The 26,199-nt window shown below is 47.3% G+C and overlaps 1 protein-coding gene across 1 annotated transcript in view; it reads left to right on the top strand.

Annotated features, from left to right (window-relative positions):
- Positions 1 to 26,199, top strand: part of hecw1a (HECT, C2 and WW domain containing E3 ubiquitin protein ligase 1a) — a 193,327-nt gene that overhangs the window by 65,131 nt on the left and 101,997 nt on the right. Inside the window, 3 exon segments of the mRNA XM_079661830.1 lie at positions 14,509 to 14,584; positions 26,115 to 26,126; positions 26,129 to 26,192. Of these exon segments, the coding sequence (XP_079517956.1) occupies positions 14,509 to 14,584; positions 26,115 to 26,126; positions 26,129 to 26,192 (152 nt within the window).

Raw genomic sequence — 26,199 nt, 5'->3', positions numbered from 1 at the left:
TGGGTTTCTTTAGGAGAGGGTTTACTCTTGCCTCCTTGAGACTGTTTGGAAAGTGACCAGAAGTTAGAGAAGTGTTGATGAAATGGGTGAGAAACGGTAGAATATCAGGAGCGATAGTCCAGGGCTCGACAGTAACGGTTGCCAGGTTGCTATTGGCAACCAGTCAGAAACAATGTCAACCACTTCTTGGCCTTAGGTTGCCATCAGTGGCAACCAGTTTTTAACATAACCAGTTTTGACCAGTCGGAACCTGATACTTAAATTGCAGGTGCATTGTTGTGATTACGGAGCCAGAGCGCGGTGCACGTTTACTCCCACGCGCGGTGCGCTGTGTTTGTTTTTCAAAAAAATGGCGAAGCAAATGAAGTTGTTTGATTGTGGGGTAAAAAGTTTGGCTAACTCGTCAACATCTCAAATGAATGTTGATTCAACTGATACAATTCAAGATGAACCGGAACGAAAAGCAAAGAGGAAATTTGTAAAGTCTTGGGTGGTGAAATATACCGGCATCTTTGAGCTCGACGGAAAATTATACTGCAAGGCATGTACAACATATACTTCTATTAGTGACCCATCAAGTTCACTAGTTCAAGGCAGTGCATCTTTCAGAACCAGAGGGCTAGACAAGCATTGGAACTGCAAGCAACATGAGCGGGCTGCTCAACAATATAATGAGGCGGAGGCTGCAAGAGCTGGGGTACCCGTTAACGGGCCAATGACCACCACAATTCGCAAAATGAATGCAGCCAACCGGCTGATCTTAATCAGCCTTTTCAACACTGTATATTATGTCCTGAAAAATGAGGAACCCTTTACATCGTTGCCTCGTCTGCTGGATCTTCAGATAAAGAACGGATCTGATTTGCAGCGTCTGACGAGCTCCAGGACAGATCAGGCATGCAGGAGGTAATGTTTATACACACGTGCACACACACACACACACACACACACACACACACACACACACACAACTTGCTATAAATTTAAATATGAAAAGGTTAAACTACTTTCACACAATCTCGGCTCGTGCAGCATGCTCACAGCTAGATTGCGCAATAATGTACTGCGCACCTTGGAGGTGCAGCGCAGCTCTGGTAGGGTCTACTTCTAACGTACCATTCAGAACTGTTTCATTAATATTTTGTTTTATGAAGAAATATGCAGATATTTTCCATATTTAATCTATACCCATACATGTATACAAATAATACCTACCTCAGTGCTTATTTTACAGTGATTAGAACAGTCAATTGTTTTACATACCTCTTTTTTGTGTTTTGTATCGGCTTACTCCCCACATTTTAGAAAACATCAGGCATTCAGTCAAAACTTCATTGAGTAATACAACAGCCATATCTATTTTTATTTGATGGAGCAACAGATAACAGCGTCCAGGAGGTAGAGGTTGTGTCCGTCAGATAGTTCACCAATGGGGAGCCCAAGACGGTGTTCTTCAGCCTCCAACCTGTCAAACATGCACATATGCACATGCTCAAGGACTTTATGAAGCAAAAGAGCAGGCCTTTGTTGACGATGGCATTGATGATTGGAAGAGCAACCTGGTTGGAATGGCTTGTGATGGCGCACCGGTTAACCTAGGGTGAAAAAACAGTGTGGCTACCCGAGTCAAGGAAAATGCAGAATGTGTGGTCACTGTGCACTGTGTGGCACATCCCTGGAGCTGGCAATACTTCAGGCTATCAAAGACAATCGTCCCCTTGATGATTTGAAGGACATCCTGAAAAAGATCCACAAGCATTACCAGCACTCACCAAAAGCACTGAGGGAGGTGAAGAGCATTGCAACCTCACTGGAGACAAAGGTCTTAAAACCAAACTGGGTGGATGGCACACGCTAGACTTCTCACATGCAACGAGCATTGGAAGTTCTTGCAACATCATATGAGGTCCTTCTATCTCACTTTGAACATGTGGCTGAGGCCAGACCAGGTGAAGCTACAGCTGAAGTTCGTGGAAGAGCAGCATTTCTAACCCCCAGTTTCCACCGGGTCCGTCTGCGCCCCGTTACGGCTGCGCCGCGTAACGGCTGCGCCGTGTTACGTCTGCGCCGCTGCGGTCGTGTAGGTTCGCGGCCACTCTAGTCAATGGCTGCTATTCCACCACACGCGCCACGTTACGGCTCAGACGCGTCCCAGAAGCGGCTCGTCGCAGCGCTTCTCTAAAATTAGAATGAATCCTATTTTTGCCGCGGCGCAGCCGTAACGTAAGGTCGGGCAGGCAGCCCCCCCTCGCAGGAAGTCGAAAGGTGAGCATCCGGGCCAGATACTAATTTAGCAGACCCCCCTCTTTCATCACAACACCTCCACTACGATACGCACAATGGACGACGAGGTTTTCATCATGGAAGTGGAAAAACACACTATTTTATATGATGTAACCAATGCTTACTACAAGGACAACATCAGAAAGGACAAGGCCTGGTTTTTGGTCGCTGCAGTTTGTGGAGTGGAAGGTAACAACTACATATTAATGTTTTAAAGTTAATTAATACCCAAATTAAACCTGAATCAAAACTGCGAGCCTGCACGCACGACGCTACGCTTCTGAAACGCTTCTGGGACGCGTCCGGTGGGTTATGGCGCTAGACCAAAATCGCGGCACAGCGCGGCGCAGACGGACCCGGTGGAAACTGGGGGTAAGAAACCCCCTGAGAGACTACAGAATTTTGCGTTTTCTCCATTTCCCGAGAGACCTGCTGCATATCATCGCAAGTCTCAGTCTTATCTTTCAGAAAGATAGCCTCACTGTCAATGGCATGCTGGATGCATTAGAAACAGCTAATTTGGAGCTGACTGCGCTGAAACAATCACCTGGAAGCAAACTGGCAGAATTCACTGCTGCTCTCCAGCAAGACTCCACTGGTCTTGAAGCCATGTACAAAGGTACTAAACTGACGCATGTGCAGACTGATGACAGCAACATACCCTGAAGTGATTGAAACGGTCATGCAGCACATGAATAAGAGGTTTGATAGTGAAGCAGATGTGTCAACACCCATTTTGAGAGCTGCTAGGATCTTTGACCTTAAAGAGCCTGTGACAGCATCCCAACAACTGTTGTGGAATAAAATATTGGGCTACTAGTCATCTCGAACCGTCAGTTTAAAAAAGAAGATGCGATACCGTTCCGATAAATATCAATAATTTCAAACATCGCGGAGAAATTCCTTCGACTCATTTTGAAGTTTTGGGGGAAGCCGGAAGTGACGTCAATGAGGGAACGCTTCACTGTGCGGCAAGAGAGCCAAACACGGACAAAGTATGTTGTCATGCATAGAAATGGTGAATTACTGAGTTTAGGCACGTTAATAACATTTTAATGAAGTTGACTACAGTATATTCATATTTGTCAGTGCTTTCATGTCAATTCGGCGAACATAAACATAAATGATCGTGGTGAAGATGATGATTAAATTAGGATTAAAAATCGGTAGTGAGAGCTGCTGAATTTCCTCCCGTCGGATGTGTTATAAAAACAAATCGATTATTTTTGTAGTTGTAAACTCAAGTGGATGAAACTACATGTATTAGTGCTTTCATGTCAATTTGGCGAACATATGATACATTAAATGATCGTGAGGATGATGATTTAAAAATAGTTTGTTTGAGCCGGTCTGCATTTTCTGATGAGAAAACAAACCGATGCTTTTTGTAGTACACCAACATGGATTAAACGTGTGTTTTTTTTACCACAATGTTGGGGAAATTAATGGATAAAATGCACGGATTATTATTATTATTATTATTCCCACTCAAATCGGGACTATAGGTCCACCGTTTCCCCGCAGCGAGGCTTCCCCCCATTGACAGTTTACGTGGGCTGGGCTGGGTGCAGTGGCGGACTGGCCATAGGGACGAATCCCGATGGGCCGGTACCGAAGTGGGCCAGTCGGATAAGTCACTAGCACATCCCCCACTCCCCCCGTTGACAATTTACTAGCGGTACCGAAGTGGGCCGGTCGAGAGTTCCGGGCTGATTTTTAGTCCCAGTCCACCACTGGCTACATGACCGTATGATCGCCCATATTGACACACCTAATTCCTAAACTTCTAACAGATACAACATAAACCGATCCTTCAGCCTCATATGAGCTCTCGGACACGTTCAAAATTAAACTGTTATCGCTGTGTGAGCTTGCTGCTGTGTGCGCCATCGTGCGTTTACATGCAGACACTGGGATCCTGAACGGTGCAGCTGGAGCGCTGTGCCCGCAATGACGTCACACATAATTTGGTGAGACTTGAGAGGATCCAGAAAATGATCAACATCGAAGGGCAGATTAATGGTTATCAAAGTACAAATATCCAGAATCAGTTCAGTAACGGTTTTCAAGGGGACAATATTTACTGAAATTGATGGGTTTGGATGATGGGGGAAACTCGTGTCACAGGCTCTTTAAGGAGTGGCCATGGGAGAAAGCAGAGCTTGCAGCATATGGAGACCATGACATCAAGCAACTATGGAGTCACTTCCAACCTGTCCTACAGAGACAAAAACCTAAAAATGAGGAAATAGTCTTGGCAGAGTGGATTCAACTGAAGGCATGTATTGCCAATGCAGTGTGGCGTTCTATTTCCAGTGCATGTTATGGAGGCCACCAGGAGAGGTCTGCCCATATCCTGATGCTACACGATGTGGTGTTGGCTCTCCCAGTCTCTTCAGCTGTATGTGAAAGGGGATTCAGCTGTCTAAGCAGAATCAAGACAGATTGGAGGTCATCTCTAAAAGTAAAGATGATGGATAGGCTGATGTTGGTGTCATTTGAGGGACCCACCATCCAAGACTTCAATGCTGAAGGGCCAATGGATCTATGGTGGGGGTCAGTACAAAGGTCAAGAAAACCCCATTTTAAAGGGCGACAACGGATGACCAAGAAACGAGTGCTCAATTCCTTTTTGAGGGATTTGTAGAAGATATATGTTGTCAGAAATGTTTAAGCCTCAGTGAGGGGCTTTATGATCCATACCTTCGCAGGTCCTGACTTCAATTCCATTCCCTATAGAAAGAAAGTGTTCTGCTAAGGTTGACTGAGAGGATCAGTCTCTAAAACATTTTCATCTAGCTGATCTTTTTCTCATCATAAAAATGCTGAATGTTTTCAATTCAGCTACCACAGAAATGTACCAGTTCCAGAATGTTGTTTTATTCCTATATATATATATATATATATATATAACAATCTATATATCAATCTTAATACTCGTATATACTGTAAGTCCTATTAGGAGCATGATGACTTCCTCCAGGTGTCAGAAATCACGCCGTTTAGCTCACCTGCTGGGTGTTTTGGGCATGTAATAAAGCATTTGAACATTCTTCTGTGTCACATTTTCATTATTAAGTTGATTTATAACTGTATAGTATCTTAATTATTTAAAATATAAGGTGACTAAAAATGGCAACCATATTTTCTGTTTGGCAACCAAAAGCTGATGCCTGTTTGCCAGCCTGGCAACCACTTTGAAAAATTAGCGTTGAGGCCTGTAGTCTGAAGGAGGTTTGAAGGGATAGGGTCCAGAGGACAGGTGGTAGGACGGGCAAAGGTAACGAGGGTAAGAACCTCACTTGGAGAGAGAGGGGAGAAGGAGGTTAGTGTGTGGGTGAAAGGGGGGTCTGGTGACCCAGCGGTGAGTAAAGGTGAGTCAGAAAAAGAAGAGCGAATATCATCAACCTTTTTTTCAAAGTGGTTAACAAAGTCGCTTGACCGAAGGGAGGAGGGGGAAGGGGCTTTAGGGGGGTCCAAGAGGGTGGAGAAGATGGAAAATAGTTTTTGGGGGTTGGACTTGGAAGATTGGATCTTATCTTGAAAGCAAGTGCTTTTTGCCTGGGAGATCGAAGAGAGAAAGAGGAGAAGAGAGCCTGATAGGTAAGGAGGTCGTCATGGTGTTTGGATTTCCACCGTTTCCGCTCTGCTGCCCTAAGGGTGGTTCTATTAGCACGCAGTGCGTCATTTAGCCAGGGAGCAGGAGGGGACTGACGAGCCTGCCGAGATGTGAGAGGACAGAGAGGATGAGATAGTAGAGAGGAGAGTTTCTGCAGCAGAGTTTGGAGGCAGGAGTTGGAACGAGTCAGAGAAAGGGAGGGCACCGATGAGGCAAAGGTAGAGGGGGAAAGGGAACAAAGGTTGTAGCGGACAGGTGCAGAGTTAGAAGAGATTAGTTTGTTATGTTTGGAAAGGGGTAGAGAGAATGAAATGAAGAAGTGATCGGATGTTTGAAGCGGGTTTACAGAGAGGTTAGAAGTTGTGCAGTTCCTTGAGAATATGAGATCAAGGACATTGCCAGCTTTATGAGTTGGTGGGGATGGAGACAGTGAGAAAGCAAAGGTGGTTAACAGAGATGTTAGTTCGTCTATCTTCCCTGTCTGGAGGTTGAAGTCTCCGAGAAGTACAGCGGGAGGGCCAGTTTCAGGGATGTATGAGAGGAGATTATCTAACTCCTCCAATAAGTCTCCCAAGGCGCAATGGTTAATTGTATAGGATGGGTTACTGTGACGGCATGGAATTCAAAGGTGGACGGAGTGAAGTTAGGCAGCTTGAAGAGGGAAAAGCTCCAGTTGGGAGAGAGCAGGAGACCAGTGCCACCTCCTCTGCCAGAGGGTCTGGGTGTGTGGGTGAAGGAATATGCTGTGGAGAGAGCTGCTGGGGTGGATGTGTTGGATGGAGTAATCCAGGTCTCCGTGAGAGCAAGGAAATCCAGAGACTGCAGGGAAGCGTAGCCAGGGATGAAGTCAGCTTTAGGAACAGCTGACTGGCAGTTCCACAGGCCCCCTGAAACTAGATGTTGGATCTCAGTGGAGCATGTAGACGAGAGCAGGCCGGTTATATCGATTAGGAGATACACGGGGCCAGTGATAGTTGCGAGAAGACACATAAACAGGAATGGAGAAAATACACATGATTATAGCAGGAGGGGCTAAAAAAACAAAGAGAATAAAAGAAAACAAAAGAAAACACCAGCGATACTTAGCTCAATCTGAGTAGGATTTGCCTCCTCTTTGCCTCCGTTGTGACTCCAACAGGACTCTAATGTCTTTGTCAGTCTTCATCTGTCTGACGCTCCAGGAAAGTTACCTAAAATGGCCACCTGATTGCTGATTTCTCACAGCTGTGGGGCCATGCCCCTTTAATTAGTTAATTCTCTGCAGCTGGTGGCCCTCAAAAGAAATCGAGACTGCCTCCCTCCTGAGTAGTTATTGTATTTTCAGTGGCACAATGGTTTTACAATTACATTAAAGCCTAAGTTATAAAGCTATGAGTGTACCCCTTAATACAGTTATTCAATAAAGCTCTTAGTATTCTACAAATGTTTAAATCAAAGTTAACCCAAGCAAATTAGTTGTCCCAGGTTTCTGCCTGACAGATACTGTAGCGGTTTTGAGATTTAAAATCACAATTTCAGTCAGATCAACTACAGATTTATACAGAGTACACACACTGAAACAGAGAAGTCTAAAAACAGAATGCTACTCACACAATTCTAGAAGTCACAAGTTGTTATCCTGTCAAAATCGAGTTGCACACTGCTAATTTCCTGCCATAACTCCACAAACTAAACAGGTTTTACAAATGCCTCATGATTCACTAACAAACACAATGTGGTTTGCAAACACAAAACACCATCTATAAACTAATGCATTTAGTTTTGCAAAGAAAAAACGTATCTATCAACAAATAAATAAATCATGTTTCAGAGACAAATTCAGCATAGGTTTTACAAGTACGCAACTTTTTTTTACAAGTACAAAACTTTTTCTTCTCACGGCGAAATATTACTGCCAAAAGTCACGTGACTCACTCACATGACTTTTGGCAGTAATATTCCGCCGTGGTTGTGCTCACACACACTCACACATGCTCACTCACACATGCTCCACGGCAGCAGTGGGCGCTACTGAGTCCATTGGGAAGGCGGGAGGTTGAACAGAGCATGGAACAGCCCTTGCCATTCTGATGGCAGGTGTTTCTAGCGATCCAGCGATCTGGCTCAGTGTTATAGTGATAATATTATTTGGTGCATTTAGCGATCACAACGAAAACAGCCAAGACACATATTGAGCCCAGAACATTTATGTTATTAAGGGCTGTTAATATAATAAGCCTATGGGTAAAATGGACAACATTGTAACAAAGGAGATTTAAACTATACAGCGATTCACTCAGCCATCTCTCGAGTTAGTCTTTTCAAATCAGCTGCTCTTCATTTTCTTTCCAGCTATATTCAATGAGTGATACAAATATTTTTTACCACAAGTTCTTAATAAAACTGATACTGTTGGACTCGGCACTAGTTGACTGCTACCAGAAATAAAAGGAAGTACTTTTACTGTGTGAGTGTCTTCAGCAAGACAGTGAGATACAACTGAGTGAAGAGAGACGGATACAAATATAAGACAACGAAGAAAATGGACTCACCATTGGAGCACCCCTGTCCTTCGTGTCTGGGCTCCATAGAGGGCGACGACCTCCACTGTGCATCGAGTGCCTGGGGTCCGACCATGCGGCGGTCAACCTGGTCCCGCTTGCAGTCTGCAGCGCCTGCTAGCTAATTCCTCGCCCCGGCCGCCATCTACGGCTGGCGCAGTTTGAGGGTTGCTACGTCTCGCCGGTGGAGGACCCAGGCTGAAGTCGAATAGTCAATTTAGCTTAGGGACCTTCCTAACGGAGTGAAATGACCCGGAAGTCCATCAGTGGCAGCCATGATAAGTGGCGTTTAAATTCTCGAGTCTAGATGAGGAAAGGAGGTTTCGAACTTCCTTTATAACCTCCTTTAGCTTAGGAACCACTGGACATCCCTTGACGAAAGGAGAGGAGAAAAAGCGGCCCCACAATGCCTTGCGGCCGCAGCATTTGCCGTCACACAACAGTCGGCCGTTCACGGAAACAACCGATTATGACTAAGAAATGATATCATGAACATTACGGTGCTTATTAAGCATTTTAAAACGTATGTGGTAAGTTGCCAAAGTGCTTTCTTTTGAACGTTCATCAGTATTATAATCAAAAAGAGAAATATGAATTTTAGTTTTTACTGAAATGATCAAATAAAGTCAACATTTCACAGTCTTTACTGAGCTGTGTGGGGTTTGTTCAACTTTTCAAAGATGTTTGAATGGTGATATACACAGTGATAGATGTTAAGGACTTATGTTTATAATAAATACATCTGTATTGATTTTAAGATCTTTTCATAGTTCATAAAATCATACGTATTGGGATCATTTGTATTAATGTGGACCGGAGGGAGAGGGTGATGAGCACAAGTTTCACTTTCCTTTTTTATTTAAATTCCAACTTTGGTCATGAAGAATATGTTTCTCTGTTGTCCACGTTCATAAAGCATAAAGCAACAGCAACAGCATCAGAGCACGGTGCACATCCATGTTGTATTCCGCTGTATAGAAAACTGTAGCTTCCATAGTTTCCCCACAGCAGCAGAAGCACATTTATGACGTCCGCTGGCGCATCATAAACACGTTGGATAGTGAAAGTGCAGTCGGATTCTCTAAAGTACCGCAGTCTCTTCTCCTAAATCTCTTTGAATTCTCCTATCCACTATCCCTTAACCCCGTGACGTTTCACTCAGAGGTCAAGGAATAGACGATATGGTTAGACGTTAGGAGCTGATTTTTTATCCGACCGCAACCCCAGAGCTCGACGTGGTGGAGATGGAGGACCTCGAGGAGGGAGTGCCCTTCGTGTTCACCATTCCAGCGGACTGGGCGGGTCCGAGCGACGGAGAGAGGGAAGACGATGACGACACCTCATCGTCTGGGATTTCCGGCGACCGCCAGGAAGGCCAACAGCAAAGGTCTGCGTGACAGGACTTCCCGGTGGTGATGACTATGGTGGTGGAGCGTGCAGGCTTGCTGCTCCGCCGCCGGATGTTGGATTGTGTATTGGCCGAGTCAGGGTCCTTTTTATTTTACTGTAACTTTGGAAGTTGTGTTACCAATGCTTACTGTTTATTTTATACCCATTTGGTAATGCAATTAATAAAAACAACAAGGTTTGGGTTCGTTCTTCAGATGACTGTGATGTTAACGTGTAAGCTCAATAATGAACTCCAGCTCAACCAACCATATTGTAATATGACATTATTATTTGTAATATACACACATCTTATTGTGAGGTTGATTTCACCTACACTACTTCAACGTTAGCTTGTCTACATACTTGAGCATAGCCAATTTAAATTAACCTTAGCGATGCATACAGTTCCTACCTACATAATAAAATATATCTAAGTTACAAGGATGACCTTATTTTATCAACCTCAAACAGAAGCCTTTGTTGTACAGTATTATCCCACTTAAAGCTTAACACTTGTCTATTTCGTTTTAACGTTTATATATATATAGTCTATAATTTTAACTTGGAGGGTATTATTAGCATCGTTGGTACCGATGTAGCTACCACTCGCTTACACGCTAACCCAAGCTTTAACATTCATTGCGTAGCTGATTAAAATAATTAACACATAAATAAAGTACTCAATTTTCACATACCGCAAAACTGCATTCATGCACCATCTGTTTTAACCGCAGAGCGAGTCACAATAGTCCGATATATAAGCATTAAGAACAAACAACCACGGCTGAGCAGGCAGAGTCCCTGTAGCTAGCTTCATGAAGCAATGAAGCTAACAGCAGCAGTCACTTGACAGAGCTGTCACTCAATGTGACCACGCCATATGCATAACTTGAAGGCTTAATATTAATTAAACAGCTGAGTTAAGAACAAATTCACCCCCCCAATCCATATTCATGAAGGGGGGATCTAACTATACAGAGAATATGGTTTTTTGAACCACGATGTAAACATGTTTATTTCTGCTGTAAAGTTGGGCATTTTAACATGGGGGTCTATGGAAATTGCTCCCTTCTGCAGACTGCTCCTACTGGCCACTAGATGAACTGCAGTTTGAGGCACTTCCGTATTAGCGTCCCGGCTCTCCCCCAGAGTTTGCCGCTTGGTCCAAACCCATTGGTTGCAAAATCTTCTTTCCAAAATAAAAAAGATAAATTGTATTCCAGTCTGAGTGTCTTTTCTTTCCACACACCCACACAGCCACGTAATGTTGACAGTACAGTTTCCCCACTCGCTGCCCAGGTTGGAACTCCAGTAAAGGAGGCAACTAGTGTGAATGCAAGAGTGATAAACCGCACTATGCTGGTATAGGGACATTATGGCCGGCGTAGCAGGGTTAGGAAACAATTAACGCTGAGTGTAAAGACTCTGCTTGATGCATTTCACTGTTTGGATGAAAGCATCATGACGGAGCGCGCGCTTCCACGGGAATGCACGTTCAAGGACCTCAGTAGAGAGTCGGCCCTTTCTGTGTCGACCCCCTATGGGCAGAGCTTCCCTTCACAGGGAGTTTTGCGGCGGGACGGGTCGCCAGAGAGTACCACAGCTTTATTGCTGGGGCCCCACAGCTGATTGCACATCCCCTAACACAGTGTTATGGGGAATGGAAGCGCAGCTGCGTGTTAACGGAGTGGATGGACAGGACCCTGAGACTGGGTTATTCACTCCAGTTTTGCAGCATCCCTCCTCCGTTCACAGGCAGGGACGTGCACAGACATTTTGGGGGGCAGGGGCTCAAGTGAGAAAAAGGGCACATCCCATAATAATTTATTAAAAAAAATGTAAAACTAAAAGTTAAATATAGTTGCACATCTCTGGCTTACTGACCAATTAATTGTAATACACTCACGCAATGTTTATACTCAACATAATTCTACAAAATAATCAGTTAACACAGAGACAATGGTCTTCTTTAGTATTCACTATGCACAAGGGCAGACAACAACAAAGGAAACTATGCCACAATGTGCATGTTTTCTATGCTACTAGATAACATTGCTATAATAATTAGTTTATTTTAGCAAAACATTATGTCCTTTGAATTATTTGTGTGGTATTAAAATAAATAACACTTCAAAATCAACAAAAATCTTCACACAAAACTGAAAAAAGCTGTTGTCTACATAAATAAGCAAACCAACCTACAATCCAAACTATAAGTAGGGTTAAGTTTAGTTACAACAATTACACTTAGTGCATTCTGCTCTCCTCTCCTACTCATTTACTCAATTTAATTGGACAAAACACATAAAAAATGCTGAAAAAACGGTGCAAAAATATGTATTAAGAACATGCAAAAATACTGCAACTTTACTGAATTTATTTTAAAATGTCCTGAAATCTGAAATCAAATATTTTGTTAATAACTTATTTTGTTACTAACTTTCTTTGTATCTTGTATCTTCCTTTGCACTTGGAAGTTGTTAAATATATTTTTGTGTCTTCACTTGTTGTCTCTCCTTCCTTCCTTACAGCAGCAACCTTCTGGGGGCCATGTCCCTGTAGATGGTTATTACTTCACTGTGGATAACAGGAATGTCCTTCTCAATAACGAGGAGGAGGAGATCAGAAAGCCTCTCTTCTGTACTTTGGCTTCTGAGTGTGTCTTTCACACACTGGCAGCTTACTCATTTGTTCATCACCACTCACCTTCAAAATAAGCCAAGGAGGCAGGTACAATCGGGGGGTTACCCACTCTGGGCCAACCTCTCCAGGCTTGGCTCCTGAGAGGGACAGGCTAAGGCAGGGTGGATTGTCTGATAGTGTTATTGAGTCTATCCAGGCAGCTAGAGCTTGATCCACCACAGCCTGTTACAGGCCAAAGTGGCTGTGATCTCCTGCGATGGTGTGAGGAGCGGAAAATAGAGCCCCTATCTTGTGAATTGGAATGTATTTTATCGAACTTACAGTTATTGGTGGACAGAGGGCTTTTTTCATTCCACAGTGAAAGTGTATGCAGCAGCCATCTCGTCCTGCCATAAGGGATTTGGCGGCAGGTCAGCCTTTTCTCAGCCACTAATGTTGCGTTTTTTGCAGGGGAGGCTGCGCCCAGTGGGACCTGCCGCTGGTGCTTGAGGCTTTGGTCACAGAACCATTTGAGCCTAATGCCGTAATGTGCTTACGCCCCGGGGGACCTGACGTGCAAATGGGCCCATAGGGGCGGGAGGACTCTTTTTTCCTTGCTTTAGGGCAGAAAGGGGGAGTCCTCCACGTCATAGCACACCTCCGTGGGGTAAGCGCGTCAGGGTGTGCTCTGTCAGCCGCAGCCTCTTTTCTCTCCACTGTTACGACCGATGGAGAGGTGAGTGAGGCGCAGCGGCTGCTAACCAGAAAGCCGGTCAGAAACAGTGAGATGGAACAGTGTTGTTGTGGGACGACAGCGTGTGTATACATCGGGGCTCCACCCACTGTACTCATAGAGTCCAGTAGAGGGCGGAGCCTGTGAGAGATATAATGACGGGTTTACGTATGGTAACCTTTGTTATATAAACACAGGCAGAGCCCTCTACTCAGGGGCCCTGTCTGTCCTATGCTGCTTGCTGAAGAGAACTAAAGGGTGACAGTAAGGAGGCGAGGCCTCCTTTTATGCGGTGAAATGCACATGCATTCAGGTAGTCCCGCCCCTGGACCGGCTACGTCTAGAAAGTCTCAGTGGATGAATGCTTGCATGATAGGATTGAGGGGAGTACCCAAAGAGTCCAGTAGAGGGCTCCGCCTGTGTTTATATAACAAGGGTTACCATACGTAACCCCTCGTTTTTAGTAATGTCATGACCTTTCCTTTAGTGCTATCTTATGGACATTTAATTATGTTTACAGCTTTAATTGGTAAGGCTGAAAGAATACTTGATATTATTTTATAGTTATATTCTAAAATGTTTTTATTTACGATGGTTAAATAAATCCAGGAATAATTCGTTAAATTTATGACAGGTACCCCTCTGACTTTAATAATGAATGAGGCTACCTCAAAGATATTTAACATAATTGCTCTTGTTTTTGCCTGCCCATATTTGACCTTGTTCAGTTAAATCCAACAAACTATTTTCACTGTATGTTGGAGCTGACACATCGTAGAAGCATTCAACTCAACTTCCTCCTCTATCCATCAGCTCCTCTGCCCTCTCCCATCCTCTATACTTCTTTCCTTCCTGGCTGTAGAATCAATGTCAGGATAATAAAGACAGAGTATTGATTGCAGGACATTGTCAGACTGACTGAAAGTGGAGCTTTATGAAAGGCTGTGTTGAACTGAGACTGAATGTTTGACCTCTACTTAAACATAACGTTTTGCGACATAACATGATTATTAAATATATTTAATTTCTGACATATTTCTGTTTTTGGGATAATGAGAACAGAGAGCAAATGGTCACTTTTATAGTCAACATCGATCTTAAATGTATTGGTAATTTATTTTAAATTTTTCGTTTTTACTGTTACTGTGCTTTTAACTTATTTACTGTTATTTGCAACTTGTATCTTATTTAGCTACAGTGACCCACTTTCCTGTTGGGTCTCATTAAAATATCATCTTACGGCAATGGATAGTTGAGTGTCTTTTCATGTTCTTTTCATGTGAGGACATTTCTTAACTCTTGTCATCTGTCTTTGTTCTCAGGTATTAAAGCCAGTGGTTAGTCCTGAAGTCAACCATGGACTGGGCAACAGGAGACTCATTAACTTTTCCTTATCAGGTAGGATAACAACATCTGTTGTTCTTTTACATTAACTTCTTAGACACTGTGTCAAATCTAAAAATATGAATTTTCACTCTTAACAATTAATGTGTCGATTGCAGTCCAGTATTCAGTCAACGTAAGTTGTTTTACTCATGGGTGCAAAAACTCCCCGCCCATCAACACACCCTCCCGCACTCTTAGATCTTCTGCTTCCATCCACCTGACTGCACCACCCCCCTGCTTAACCACCATAGGTTCCAGAGCCCTTCAGCTCTATGGGTACTACCTCTCAACCATACTATGCGAGCATTCACTTACTAAGATATTTATAACCATAGCCGGCCCCCGGGGCGGGCCTACCCGAATGCGTGCTCAAGCCCACCGTATATAAGGCGGCCACGCCTCCCGTTCCCGTCATCCTACACTTCTCTTCAGCGAGGAGCATAGGAGAGACAGGGCCCAGAGTAGAGGGCTCCGCCTGTGCTTATATAGCTAGGGTTACAATACGTAACCCACCGTTATATCTCACACAGGCTCCGCCCTCTACTGGACTCTATGGGTACAGTGGGTGGAGCCCTGATGGCTAAACGCCCTGTTGTCCAACAACCTCGAGTCACCACACTGCCCCTGACCGGCTTTTGGTTAACAGCCACTGCACCGCAACCTCCTCTCCTCCAGTTTTGACAGTAGAGAAGTGGGGGCCGCAGTTTACCTGGCTGGTAGGGCACACTCAGACACCCCAGCCCTGTATGGGGCTTACTGCACACCATGTCTCTTGGGTCCCTTAGGAGCATGGGAAAACATAAGTGCATTATGTCCAGGGGGGGTCAGATATCTGCTGACCCCAGCCCTGCATGGGACCTATCGTGCACCATGCCTCCCAGGTCCCTAAGGAGCATGGAAAAATATAAGTGCACTATGTCCAGGGTGGGGGGGGTCAGATACCTGCGGACCCACAGCCCCCCCCCCCCCCCCCCTCACCAGCCCTGTGTTGCCTCAGCAAGAACATATGTTGAGAAGGAGCAAGACATGTCCAAGAGATAAAACCTTATGAAGGGGCCTGGCGTGGACCAAGACGCCGCCGCACTTATGTCCTCCACACTCTCTCCGTTAAATAAGGCTGTTGACACAGCCATACCTCGTGTAGAGTGTGCACGGACCCCGTGGGGAAGGCTCTCCCCGCCTGTCCGTAGGCATGTAAGAAGCACTCGCAGAGCCGTCCCGCCAGGCGTTCTTTGGACAGAGCTTTACCGGCCACGCCGCCCCCAAAGTTCACAAACAGTTGTTCAGTGCGCCTAGTGGCAGCCATGCGCTCCACATAACATGCTAGCGCACGCACCGGGCAGAGGAGGTGCAATTTAGCCTCCCTGGCCCCACTATGGGGTGGAAGATTAAAGCCCCCTAACTGAATAGCCCTTGACCTGAACGAGCTCCCTTCAGATTTCAGATTTGATTATTGGGAACAAAGGAGGGGTTCAGCATGAGTGTTGCCCCGCTACGGTCACCCCGGATCAAAAGATAGCTTGGGTGTACCGACAGAGCGGTCAGCTCGGACAGGACGAAATGGCTGCTGCATACACCTTAATTGTGGAAGGAGCCAGCCCCCTGTCCACCAGTATCTGTAGGTAGGTAAGAATAGAGCCCAGCTTGCACGACAGAGGCTCTAGACTCCTTCCTTCACACCATCGCCGGAATCCCGCCCACTTTGGCCTGGCTGTGGTGGATTCTGCTCTTGCTGCTTGGATAGTCTGAATAACGTTATCAGACAACCACACCTGTCTCAGCCTGTCCCTCTCAGGAGCCAAGCCTGGAGAGGTTGGCCCGGAGCGGGTAACGCCCCTATTGCACCTGCTTCCTGAGACAGCGCTCCCCAGACCTGAGGAATCGCCCAGGGCTGGCCCACCATCATCTGTGTTACCCCTGCGTACCACGGCGCCAAACGGCGATCTGGGTTCACCAGGATGATTGAAAGCTGTTTCCGCCTCACCCTCTCCCGGAGGGGGGGATAAGGCACATCGGTGGAAAGGCGTAAAGCAGTTTTCTTGGCCATGGCTCGTGTGCAAATGCGTCGACCCCCAAGGGCGGGTTTTCCCACTGAGGGAGAACCACAGGGCACAGTGGCTGTTGCGCCGATTGGCGAACAGGTCCACCTCTGCTCTCCCGAACTGAGTCCAGACCTGCTTCACCACCTCCGGGTGAAGCCTCCACTCGTCTGGCAGGGGTCCCCCTCTTGACATGAGGTCAGCCCCCCCCGTTCTCCCGTCCTGGGATTTGCAGGACCCTTAGAGACAACACAATCTGTGAAACCCACAGCCACAGGTTCTCTGCTGCGGTCAACAAGGCTATTGAGCGGACTCCACCCTGCCTGTTGATGTACGCCACTGTGGTGCGGTTGTCACTCCTTACTAGCAGATGTTTGCCCTGTATTAAGGGTTTGAAGTGCTGTAGGACCAACATCACTGCTTGCAACTCCAGGAGGTTGCTGTGCCGCGCCTCTGCCAGAGGCCAGCAACCACCCACAGCTCTCTCTAGGCACGTCCCCCCCCATCCTGTCACTGAAGCGTCTGTGAAGACTGTGATATAGGAGGTTACCTGCCCCAGTGGAGCTCCCCTCCGCAGATTCTCTGGGGATCCCCAGAATCGGAGGTTGCTCTCTACTGAGGGGGGGATGGTCACCAGACGCTGTTTGTGTCTTTTGAGATCCAAACAAAGGCCAATAAACCACCTCTGCATGCGACGTGCATGCAGGAGTCAGAGTGGCACTACGGAGTGAGCAGTCTTCATGAGACCCAAAGTCTGCAGGATGGTCAAAGCTGTCACCGTCGCCCCCTGATGCAGCCTGCAGACCACCCGTAACAGGGACGCCTGTCTGCTTTCTGTTAGAGTGGCCCGTAGCCTGCCTGCATCGAGTATCACCCCCGTATATTGTACCTGCTGGTGAGGTATGGGGGAGCTCTTCTTCCAATTGATCGCAAAATCTAACTTGGTTAGGTGAAGGATCAACTGGGCTGTGTGAAACATTGCCCATTCCCCGGACCTGGCCATGACTATGAGGTTGTCCAGATAAAAGAACACCCTCATGGTCGCGCAGCGGTTGCAGCGCCGTGGCCACACATTTGCTGAATGTGCGTGGGGATAGGGAGTAGCCGAACGGCAGTCTGTTGTACTCGTAGGCTACCTGTTAGGCTTCCTGAGAAGTGACAGGAGACGAGAACCTGCTATGAAAGCACGAAAACTGAGACAGTGGTGAAGTGTAAAAAAAAAAGGCTTTTTTTGTCCACGACACTGGCAAGGAGTTGACGATGAGCACATAGAGGGGAGACTTGGAGCTGGGCTGACCAGGAGGGAGGGCTGGACGTGGCAGGCAGAGCGGCTGGAGTATGTGGATCTGGAACAGGAAAAACAAGCAGGATTAGGAAAGAATTTCCTTTTACAAGGAGCATCAAAAAGTCACTAGGAAAAACACTAGTAGGCCTGGACAATAGTTTACCACTGAAGAATAAACGAAGAACTGGCGAAGTCTGAGGATGGGAACCAGGGTTTTAAGCAGGTGCAGGTGAGTAGTGGCAATCAGTGAGATGAGCAGCAGTTGAGGAGGTGAGTTGGCGGGAATCAAAAGTAGGACAGCCACGCCCAGCCAGGAAGACAGACACACAGACAAACAGACAAAACAAACACAGAAGGGGGAAAAGAAGGAGGAGGTACTGCAGATCCTCACACTACCCCCTGGAAGGCAAAACGCAAATACTTTCTGTGCTTTTGAGCAATTTCGACATGAAAGTAAGCATCCTTCAGGTCGATGACTGTAAACCAATCGCCTGGCTGCACCAGTCCCAGTAACTGTTTCATAGTCAACATATGGAACTTTTTGTATGCAATGTGCCAGTTCAGGCCTCGAAGATCCAGAATGGGCCTGAATTCTCCTTTTTCTTGGGAACCAGAAAGTACAGGGAATAGTGCCCCTTCTCTCTGTTTGGAGAGTGCACAACAGACACCGCCTGTTTCTGCAACAGGGCCTAAACCTCTGCTGAGAGGAAACCTATGTCCTCTTGGGATGATAGAAGATTTGCCTCTCTTATGCCTCTGAATGGAGGTGGGACGCTGCAAAACTGGAGTGAATAACCCAGTCTCAGTGTCCTGTCAATCCACTCTGTTAAGACACAACTGATTTTCCTTTCCCCATAACATTGTGTGAGGGAATGCTATGATTTTGGGACAAAATTAACATGGGATCACTCCGATCATTGTACGTACTTCGTCTCACTGGAATATTAACGGTCTGATTGAATACAACATCGACCCAATTTCTCCGGTCAATGACGGGAGAGTTTTGAAAGTGACAAAACACTGTTCCACACATTTAAAAACACTTAAACAATTAGACAATGTTTACCCAGGATTCAGGCACCTTCCCTGGCTTGTAAAATGCAGTGATGCACCCTGGAGGTAGACTATTTAAAACATGTATACCCAGGATTCAACCACTTTTCCTGGCTTGTAAAGTGCTGTGAATGCTGTGGCTGTTGAATTAAAACAGTTTAATGCACTTTTAACACTCATGTACTCAGGATTCGAGCTCCTTTCCTGGGTAATAAAGTTAGATGAAGCAGACTGTCCTCTGGGTGCGCTCTGTGGGTCTCGCTGCCCGCTCCTCTCTGGCTGCGCTCTGCCTCTATTCACACCACTTTTCCCCAGGTTTCAGAGACTTATTGCTGCCGAAGCCCCGGACACTTTTCCACTCCCCCGTTGCAACTTACAACGGAGAGGGGAAGCCAAGCCTCCCCTACTCCGTCATAAAAATGCATTCATCAATTTCAGACTACTGTCTGCACGAAATCGGAAACCCGGTTTTTGAGAGGACTCAGAAAAAAAACGGGTGTCTGATTTCATGGAGGAATGTATCCGCTCCATGTGCCCTCTGGCTCGGATTAATTTGTTGCCTGGAGACCCCCCAGCATGGTTTTTACCAAACTTTAAGTTTTTTAACTGGTCTCTGGAGGAATGTAAGGGGAGTTGGCAGGGGACTTTACCCGCATTATGAGGCACTATTTTCGGATACATTTGATCACTTTTAACCCTTTTTTTATGGTTCTCCAAAAAGTTAACAGACTTGTTCTGCCTCTGGAGGAAAGTGAGGGAAGTTGACAGGGGACTCTACCCGCATTATGAGGCACTAGTTTTCGGATATATTTTCTCACTTTCACCCCTTTTCTATGGATGAATTGAAATACATTGCCTGGAGGATAGGACCGAGAGATGACAGACTCTCTGGCCGCCTCACAAGTCACTATTGTTGGATACTTTCTTTGCTTTACCCCGGTTCTATCACTCTTTCCTCCTTTGACCATAAAACGTGTTTCCTGCTAGGGTACTGCCTGGTTCCGGGGCACCCCAAACCCTCTCATGGTCGGGGCACCATGAATTGATGCATCAGACCCAATGTTGCCATCACCAGCCCCGCGTTGGTGCTGAGGCGGGACCATTTAACCCGGTGGTAACCCAAGTCCTCCCTTGGTCCGTGTACCATGCATTGAAGCATCGGACCCATGGTTGCAATCACCGGTTACGCTAACACATATAAACGGAGAAACAGAAAATAATTTAATACAATTTATTGTGTCTGTTTTCGTAAGGATGTCGTCTGAATGCTCGGTGTGCAGACTCTGCTATCTGGCTTTGAACAAGCACATTAAGCACAAACATGCAGTGCGGAAGCTGGAGGAAAGAGGCATCATTCTTAAAATGGCCAGTGGCAGAATAAATGTTCGGACCAAACCCTGTCCCATCACAGGGTGTTCATATGCTGGGAAGAGACTAGACCGTCATGTAACTCATGACCACCCTGAGTTCTCCCGAGATGAGGCACATCAGGTCATGGCAAGGCTGAAGCATAGTGTGGCCATGCAGTTGCTCCATGACCTCCGAGAGACTAATCCCATCATTGTAATGGCTACATCTTTGGATATAGACAATGAGGAGGAATACCCGGTGCACCCTCCACCCTTCTCCCCACATACCGAGTGTGACGAAGAGGACTGCAGGCAGGTGATGCTGGAAAATGTGGCATTGAGGGCTCAGAAGGATGCCCTCATTGATGAGGTGAAGACCCTGCGCTCCAGGCTGAAAAAGGGGCTAAAACCCAGGAAGCAGAGTGCCACTGCTGCTGTGCTTGAGGAATAGGAAGAATGTATACGATTTAAGGGCCTGGCAATCTCAAGTACCTCCGGCATGAACACTGTAGCCTCCGGCAGCAATACCCCTCTCAAGACCCCGGTCAAGACTGTCATGCGGTCCCCAGAAGCCTCCGGTAATGAGACCCCTCTCAAGACCCCGGTGAAGACTGTCATGCGGTCCCCAGAAGCCTCCGGTAATGAGACCCCTCTCAAGGCCCCGGTCAAGACTGTCATGCGGTCCCCAGAAGCCTCCGGTAATGAGACCCCTCTCAAGACCCGGTGAAGACTGTCATGCGGTCCCCAGAAGCCTCCGGTAATGAGGCCCCTCTCCTGTATGCCAGAAGACCCGTGCGTCTGTCTACAATAAGCTGAAAGCTAATCTGGCTAAGGACTGGCCCTCTCCCCTAAATCACTGGTCCACTTGGAAGGGACGGGGGAATACCATGCGTGAAATCACGTTGCCTAAAAGCATGGAGACGTACATTCAGACATACAGAGATCATTGTGAGGGTGTCGCACCGACAGTTAAACGGAAAGAAAATTGTCTGTCCAAGGTCAGCCGGATAAAGAACTTCCTCGTATTCATGGCCCATGGTGTTTACTGGCTGTCAGACTGGCTGTTTCTAAAAGACACAAAGAAGGTCCGTGGCCTGAGCGAGTATATTTTAAAGTCGGGCCGGGCAGTCACAACATCGCTGTTGTTCCTGAAGAATGTGAACCATTTCCTCAGGTACTGAGTCAAAGCTCCGGTGTCAAAGCTCCGGGGGTGCAGGCTCACCCAGTCTGATATGACCCACATCATCAGAGAGGTGACAGCCAACATGTACGTCTTGAAAAAGTCTGTCACTGTCCACCAGTCTAAGGTGAAGAGGAACAAGCTGGATCGTCTGCCGAGCCAGGCGGAGCTTCTCGCCGCCATGGCGGCCGCTGAGAAGCGCATCCCTGATCTCCTTGACCTGATGGCTAGCAATCCGACCTCAATAACCCAGTACCTGCTATATGGCTATCTAACCCTCCATTGGAGCCTCCTGTATGGCCACCGTCCGGGTGTGTACGCAAACATGACCAAACCTGAGGTCTTTGAGGCAGACAGAAGGGGCACTGCTGAGGGCTACATCATCCACGTGCAGGATCACAAGACTGCCAAGACATTTGGCGAAGCACAGCTGATGCTTACAGTAAAGGAGTTTAGCTGGGTCATGCGGTGGATGGGGATAAAAGAGGGCTTGTCGGGTCCTCAGAATGAATTCTTCCTTTTCACAATGGGGAAGCACGCCTCCAAGAACCTGAACGCTCACTTGAAGAGGGCTTGGGCTGATGCTGGGCTAGAAACAGCCGTCACCTTCACAATCCTGCGCACTGCCCTGGCTGACAATATCAAGCATCACCAAGATCTAGAAAGCAGGTCGATTCTCGCCTTTATGTGTCACGACGTAAGCGCTGCAGACTGGTTCTATGCGAATACGCCTGGAATAAAGGAGGGATTGAAGATCCGCTCCATGTTCAGGGCGGCAGCAGCTGCAGCAGCATCATCAGAAGGAGGTCTACCGCCGTCAGATACCTCCGAAGAGGGCTCAGGGGCGGAGAGCAGCGATACCTCTTCTTCAGGGCCGGTTGATACTCCTGATGAGGGGACAGGGGCCGTGGACTCAACCTTTTTTCCCCCGTGCACCGTACAAGTTAGATGGCTAATATGGCCCCCGGGCCCCCGCTAATCATGTTTTTATTATGTTTATTATGTATATTGTGTATACCGTTTTTGTAAAAATGGTGTGATAATTAAATAAATAATAAAACATTAATATAACCTTGAAGGTTCCCAGGCGCAGATACAGTGCCAGGTATCAGACTATTTAAACAATGTTTACCCAGGATTTAGACACCTTCCCTGGCTTGTAAAATGCGGTGATGCGCCCTGAAGGTATCAGACTATTTTAAACAACTTTTCTCCACCTTTCAAACACCTATTCCTGGGTTTTAGCCTGTCATTTTTCACGATATCATTTAATATTGACCCTCTCCTGAAAATGCACATATTCTGTGCATTTCCAGGAGAGGTTCAATGTTAAATGATATCGTGCAAAATGACAGGCTAAAACTCTCTTCCAGACGTTTAAAAACACTTTCCCTGACCATTTAAACATTATTTCTGGCTTGTAAAGTGCAGTGATGAGCCCTGGTAGTATCAGACTATTTAAAGTGTTACCAGGGGCATGAGAACATCCTCCACAGGAGGGGGGGTGGTGGTGCCGTGAATAAGGACGAATATTGATGCTGGTGGGTGGACGGTAAAGCACCGCAAAATCCACCCCCCCTTTAAGGTTACCAGGGGCATGAGGTTCTGGAGGGTTTGAACATCTGGGTTTAGTCCTTGGGGGAGTGCTTAAGTCCGGGGGCCCGGGGTCTCACGGTGTGCGAGGTTATGGAAGTGCCCAAGTTATGGAGGCATTCTGGAGTTCATTAGTCCGTCCTTTGATGCACTTTTCCCCGCATTTCAAACACTTATTCCTGAAAAAAGTGAAATGTTGTTCGATTCACACACATGTGTGTTTGATTCACACACATGTGTCTCGCGTCAACCTCAACAGCCTGACTCTTCCGCTCTGCAACATCTATGATGCACTATTTTCGGATACTTTTTGTTCATTTTCCCCCCTTTCTCCTGGTTCTCACTCCAAATGTGACTCTGGAGGAATGCAAGGGGAGTTGACAGGGGACTCTGCCCGCGTTGTAAGGCACTATTTTGGAATACATTTTCTCATTTTCACCCCTTTTCTCTGGTTCTCAAAAAAATTACCCTGACAAATGTTGACTCTGGAGGAATGCAAGGGGAGTTGACAGGGGACTCTGCCCGCGTTGTGAGGCACTATTTTGGAATACATTTTCTCATTTTCACCCCTTTTCTCTGGTTCTCAAAAAAATTACCCTGACAAATTTTGACTCTGGAGGAATGCAAGGGGAATTAGCTCTGTCACTTTGGGTAACCGCGCCACTGTCGGACGTCTCCTGAGAGTGGACGTCCATTGCCTCTAAATAGGGGGTGTGCAATCACCTGCGGAGTTGCAGCTATGAAGCTGTGATATTCTCTGGTGTTCCACTCCACCGTCAAAAAACCTCCATAAAAGGAAGTTTGACCCATGGGGGCCTGACACAGAAAGGGCCGTTTTTCAATAATGCATTTTTCACTCTGAGAAAAAAACGACAGATTTTCCACTGAGGTCCCTGAATACACCACATCATGCCCCCGTGAGAGAGCGTGCTCCGCCATAATGCTGTTTTCTCTCAGAGAGAAAGAAGCATCAAACGGAGCTTTTACACTAGGCGCGATGGGTTTTCTAACAACCTCATGCCGCTCATAATGCCCCTGTACTCTCATATCATTCTGATAGTGCTTCCTGTGGTTTATCACATGTGCACGCCCACTGGTTGCTTCCTGTACTGGAATTACAACTGGGGCGGCGAGGGGGGAATCCGTACAGGCATTATAGTGAAGTGCAAGATTGTGGAAAGGAATGAATCTCAAACTGGAATATATGCAATTATTTTTATTTACACACACATATGGATCATACACAGAGGAGGCAGGATTCATCCTTGTGTCCTGGGTGGAGAGAACCTTCTCCGCCGGGACGCTCCCTCCCCCGCCCGTCAACTCAGAGCGGGCGGCGCACCCCAGCCCGCGGTAATCTGCTGACGCGGGACCGGGGCAGGGGCTCTGCGGGATCGCCCAGCCTGGCTTCGTGGGGCCCTCTGGTACCGCCGCGCAGAACTGGGCGGGTGAGCAGGAGAGGCAGCGGGAGCTATGGGTGCGCCGGCCCTACGCCACTACGCCAGTCTCTCCTCCTCATTGTCGGCCCAAGCTCGCCCCGCTGAGGGAGAGACAGCGGCAGCATCCGGCTGAGCTGCTCTCTCTCCTCCTCCAAGCGGCGAAAGCGCTGTGTTTCCGCGGTAACAGACCCGAAGAGCCCTGCCGTGGATATGGGGGCTCCCAGGAGATCGTCACAGTCCGATCTTGCCAGTGCCGTGAGTCCCAACCACACATGGCGTGACCCCACTGTGGCTAGGGACATCACGCGGCCAGCTGAAGCCGCCACACCGTTAACCAGATTTGTAATCTGTCTGATGCAGCGGTCCGCATAATCGCCCGGGTCGTCCTGTGACGAGAAGGCAGAGGCTTCCTGTTGAGAGGTAATTAAGGATACCCCCAACACGCCCAGATTGTTGGCCGCCATCTGTGCCCCGAGGCGGAATATCCTATCCAGGTACTCTAATGCCTCACGGTCACGAGGCAGCGGGGGCAGGGGTCTTCTCCCCTCCGCCCAACCTGCTGCCTGGGGAAGAAGATGGGCCACCAGGCTCTCATCCAGGGGGGGCACACCGGGACACACAGAGTCCGAGTGGCCCTGCACCCTCAGCAACCCCGCCATGTTGCCTCCACACACTGCCATATGTCCGGCAGCGAGACAAAAGCTGGCTGGGCCGGCTGGACCGGGCCATAAAACCCCTGACAGAGTCGGCTCACCGGTCTGGGTGGTAGCGGAGGAGGAAGCGTCAGGCCCACACGCTCCGCTGCCATGGCCATCACCATCGGGAAATCTTGGCGAACAGATCGGCATAGTGGACCCTCGTGGCCAGAAACGCCCGATAGTGAGAAGTCCTCGTCCTCTTCCTCCCCTGCAAACGGGGCAGCGCGGCCCGTTGGAAGGGCAAAGACAAATGGCACCTCTCCGTCCACCTCGTGATCCATCTCCACCACCTCCACGTCACCTTGGTCCTGAGAATCGTCCTCAGGTACCGCATATTGTGCCTGCCGGAAATGGTCCAGGTGATGCTGCCGTCAGAGCCACGGGAGCGCCCGACTGGCATTGCCGGTCGGGAAATGTCCGCCAACCTCCATGGCGTGGTCGGCCCCCAGACATTCAAAGCAAAACCGATGTTGATCCGCGCCCGCGATCAAACCAGGGCAGGTGGGGCATGGACGAACTTCCAATAACGGTGAGTCCATTTTCTTTCTAATTTTCATTCGTTTAACTCTCATTCGGTTGTCAGCTCGTCTGAAGAGAAAAAGGATAGTGGGCGGGGGTGAAGCCGCCTTATATACTGTGGGCCTGCACGCGCATTCAGGTAGGCTCGCCCCGATTGGCCGGCTACGTTTACGTAACTCAGTAGGTGAAAGCACGCACAGCATGATAGAGAGTACTGTAGTACCCATAGAATCCAGTAGAGGGCCGAGCCTCTGTGAAATATAACCTTATAATACAGAAAATAATAAATTGTTTATTAATTAATTTAGTTAGAAAGTCACTGGTAAAAAAACTGAGAGAAAAACATTCCATAACAATTACCTTTGCTGTCCTGTTTACCCTTTCCAGACCTCCAGGCAGTTGCTTGAAGAAGGGGATGTTTTTCAATCCCGACCCCTACCTGAAACTTTCTATCCAGCCTGGAAAGCACAGG

This window comes from Notothenia rossii, assembly GCF_949606895.1.
Source record: "Notothenia rossii genome assembly, chromosome: 12".
Classification (NCBI taxonomy): domain Eukaryota; kingdom Metazoa; phylum Chordata; class Actinopteri; order Perciformes; family Nototheniidae; genus Notothenia; species Notothenia rossii.
Note: the sequence above shows the minus strand (reverse complement) of the source record. Positions and strands in the feature narration are given on the sequence as shown.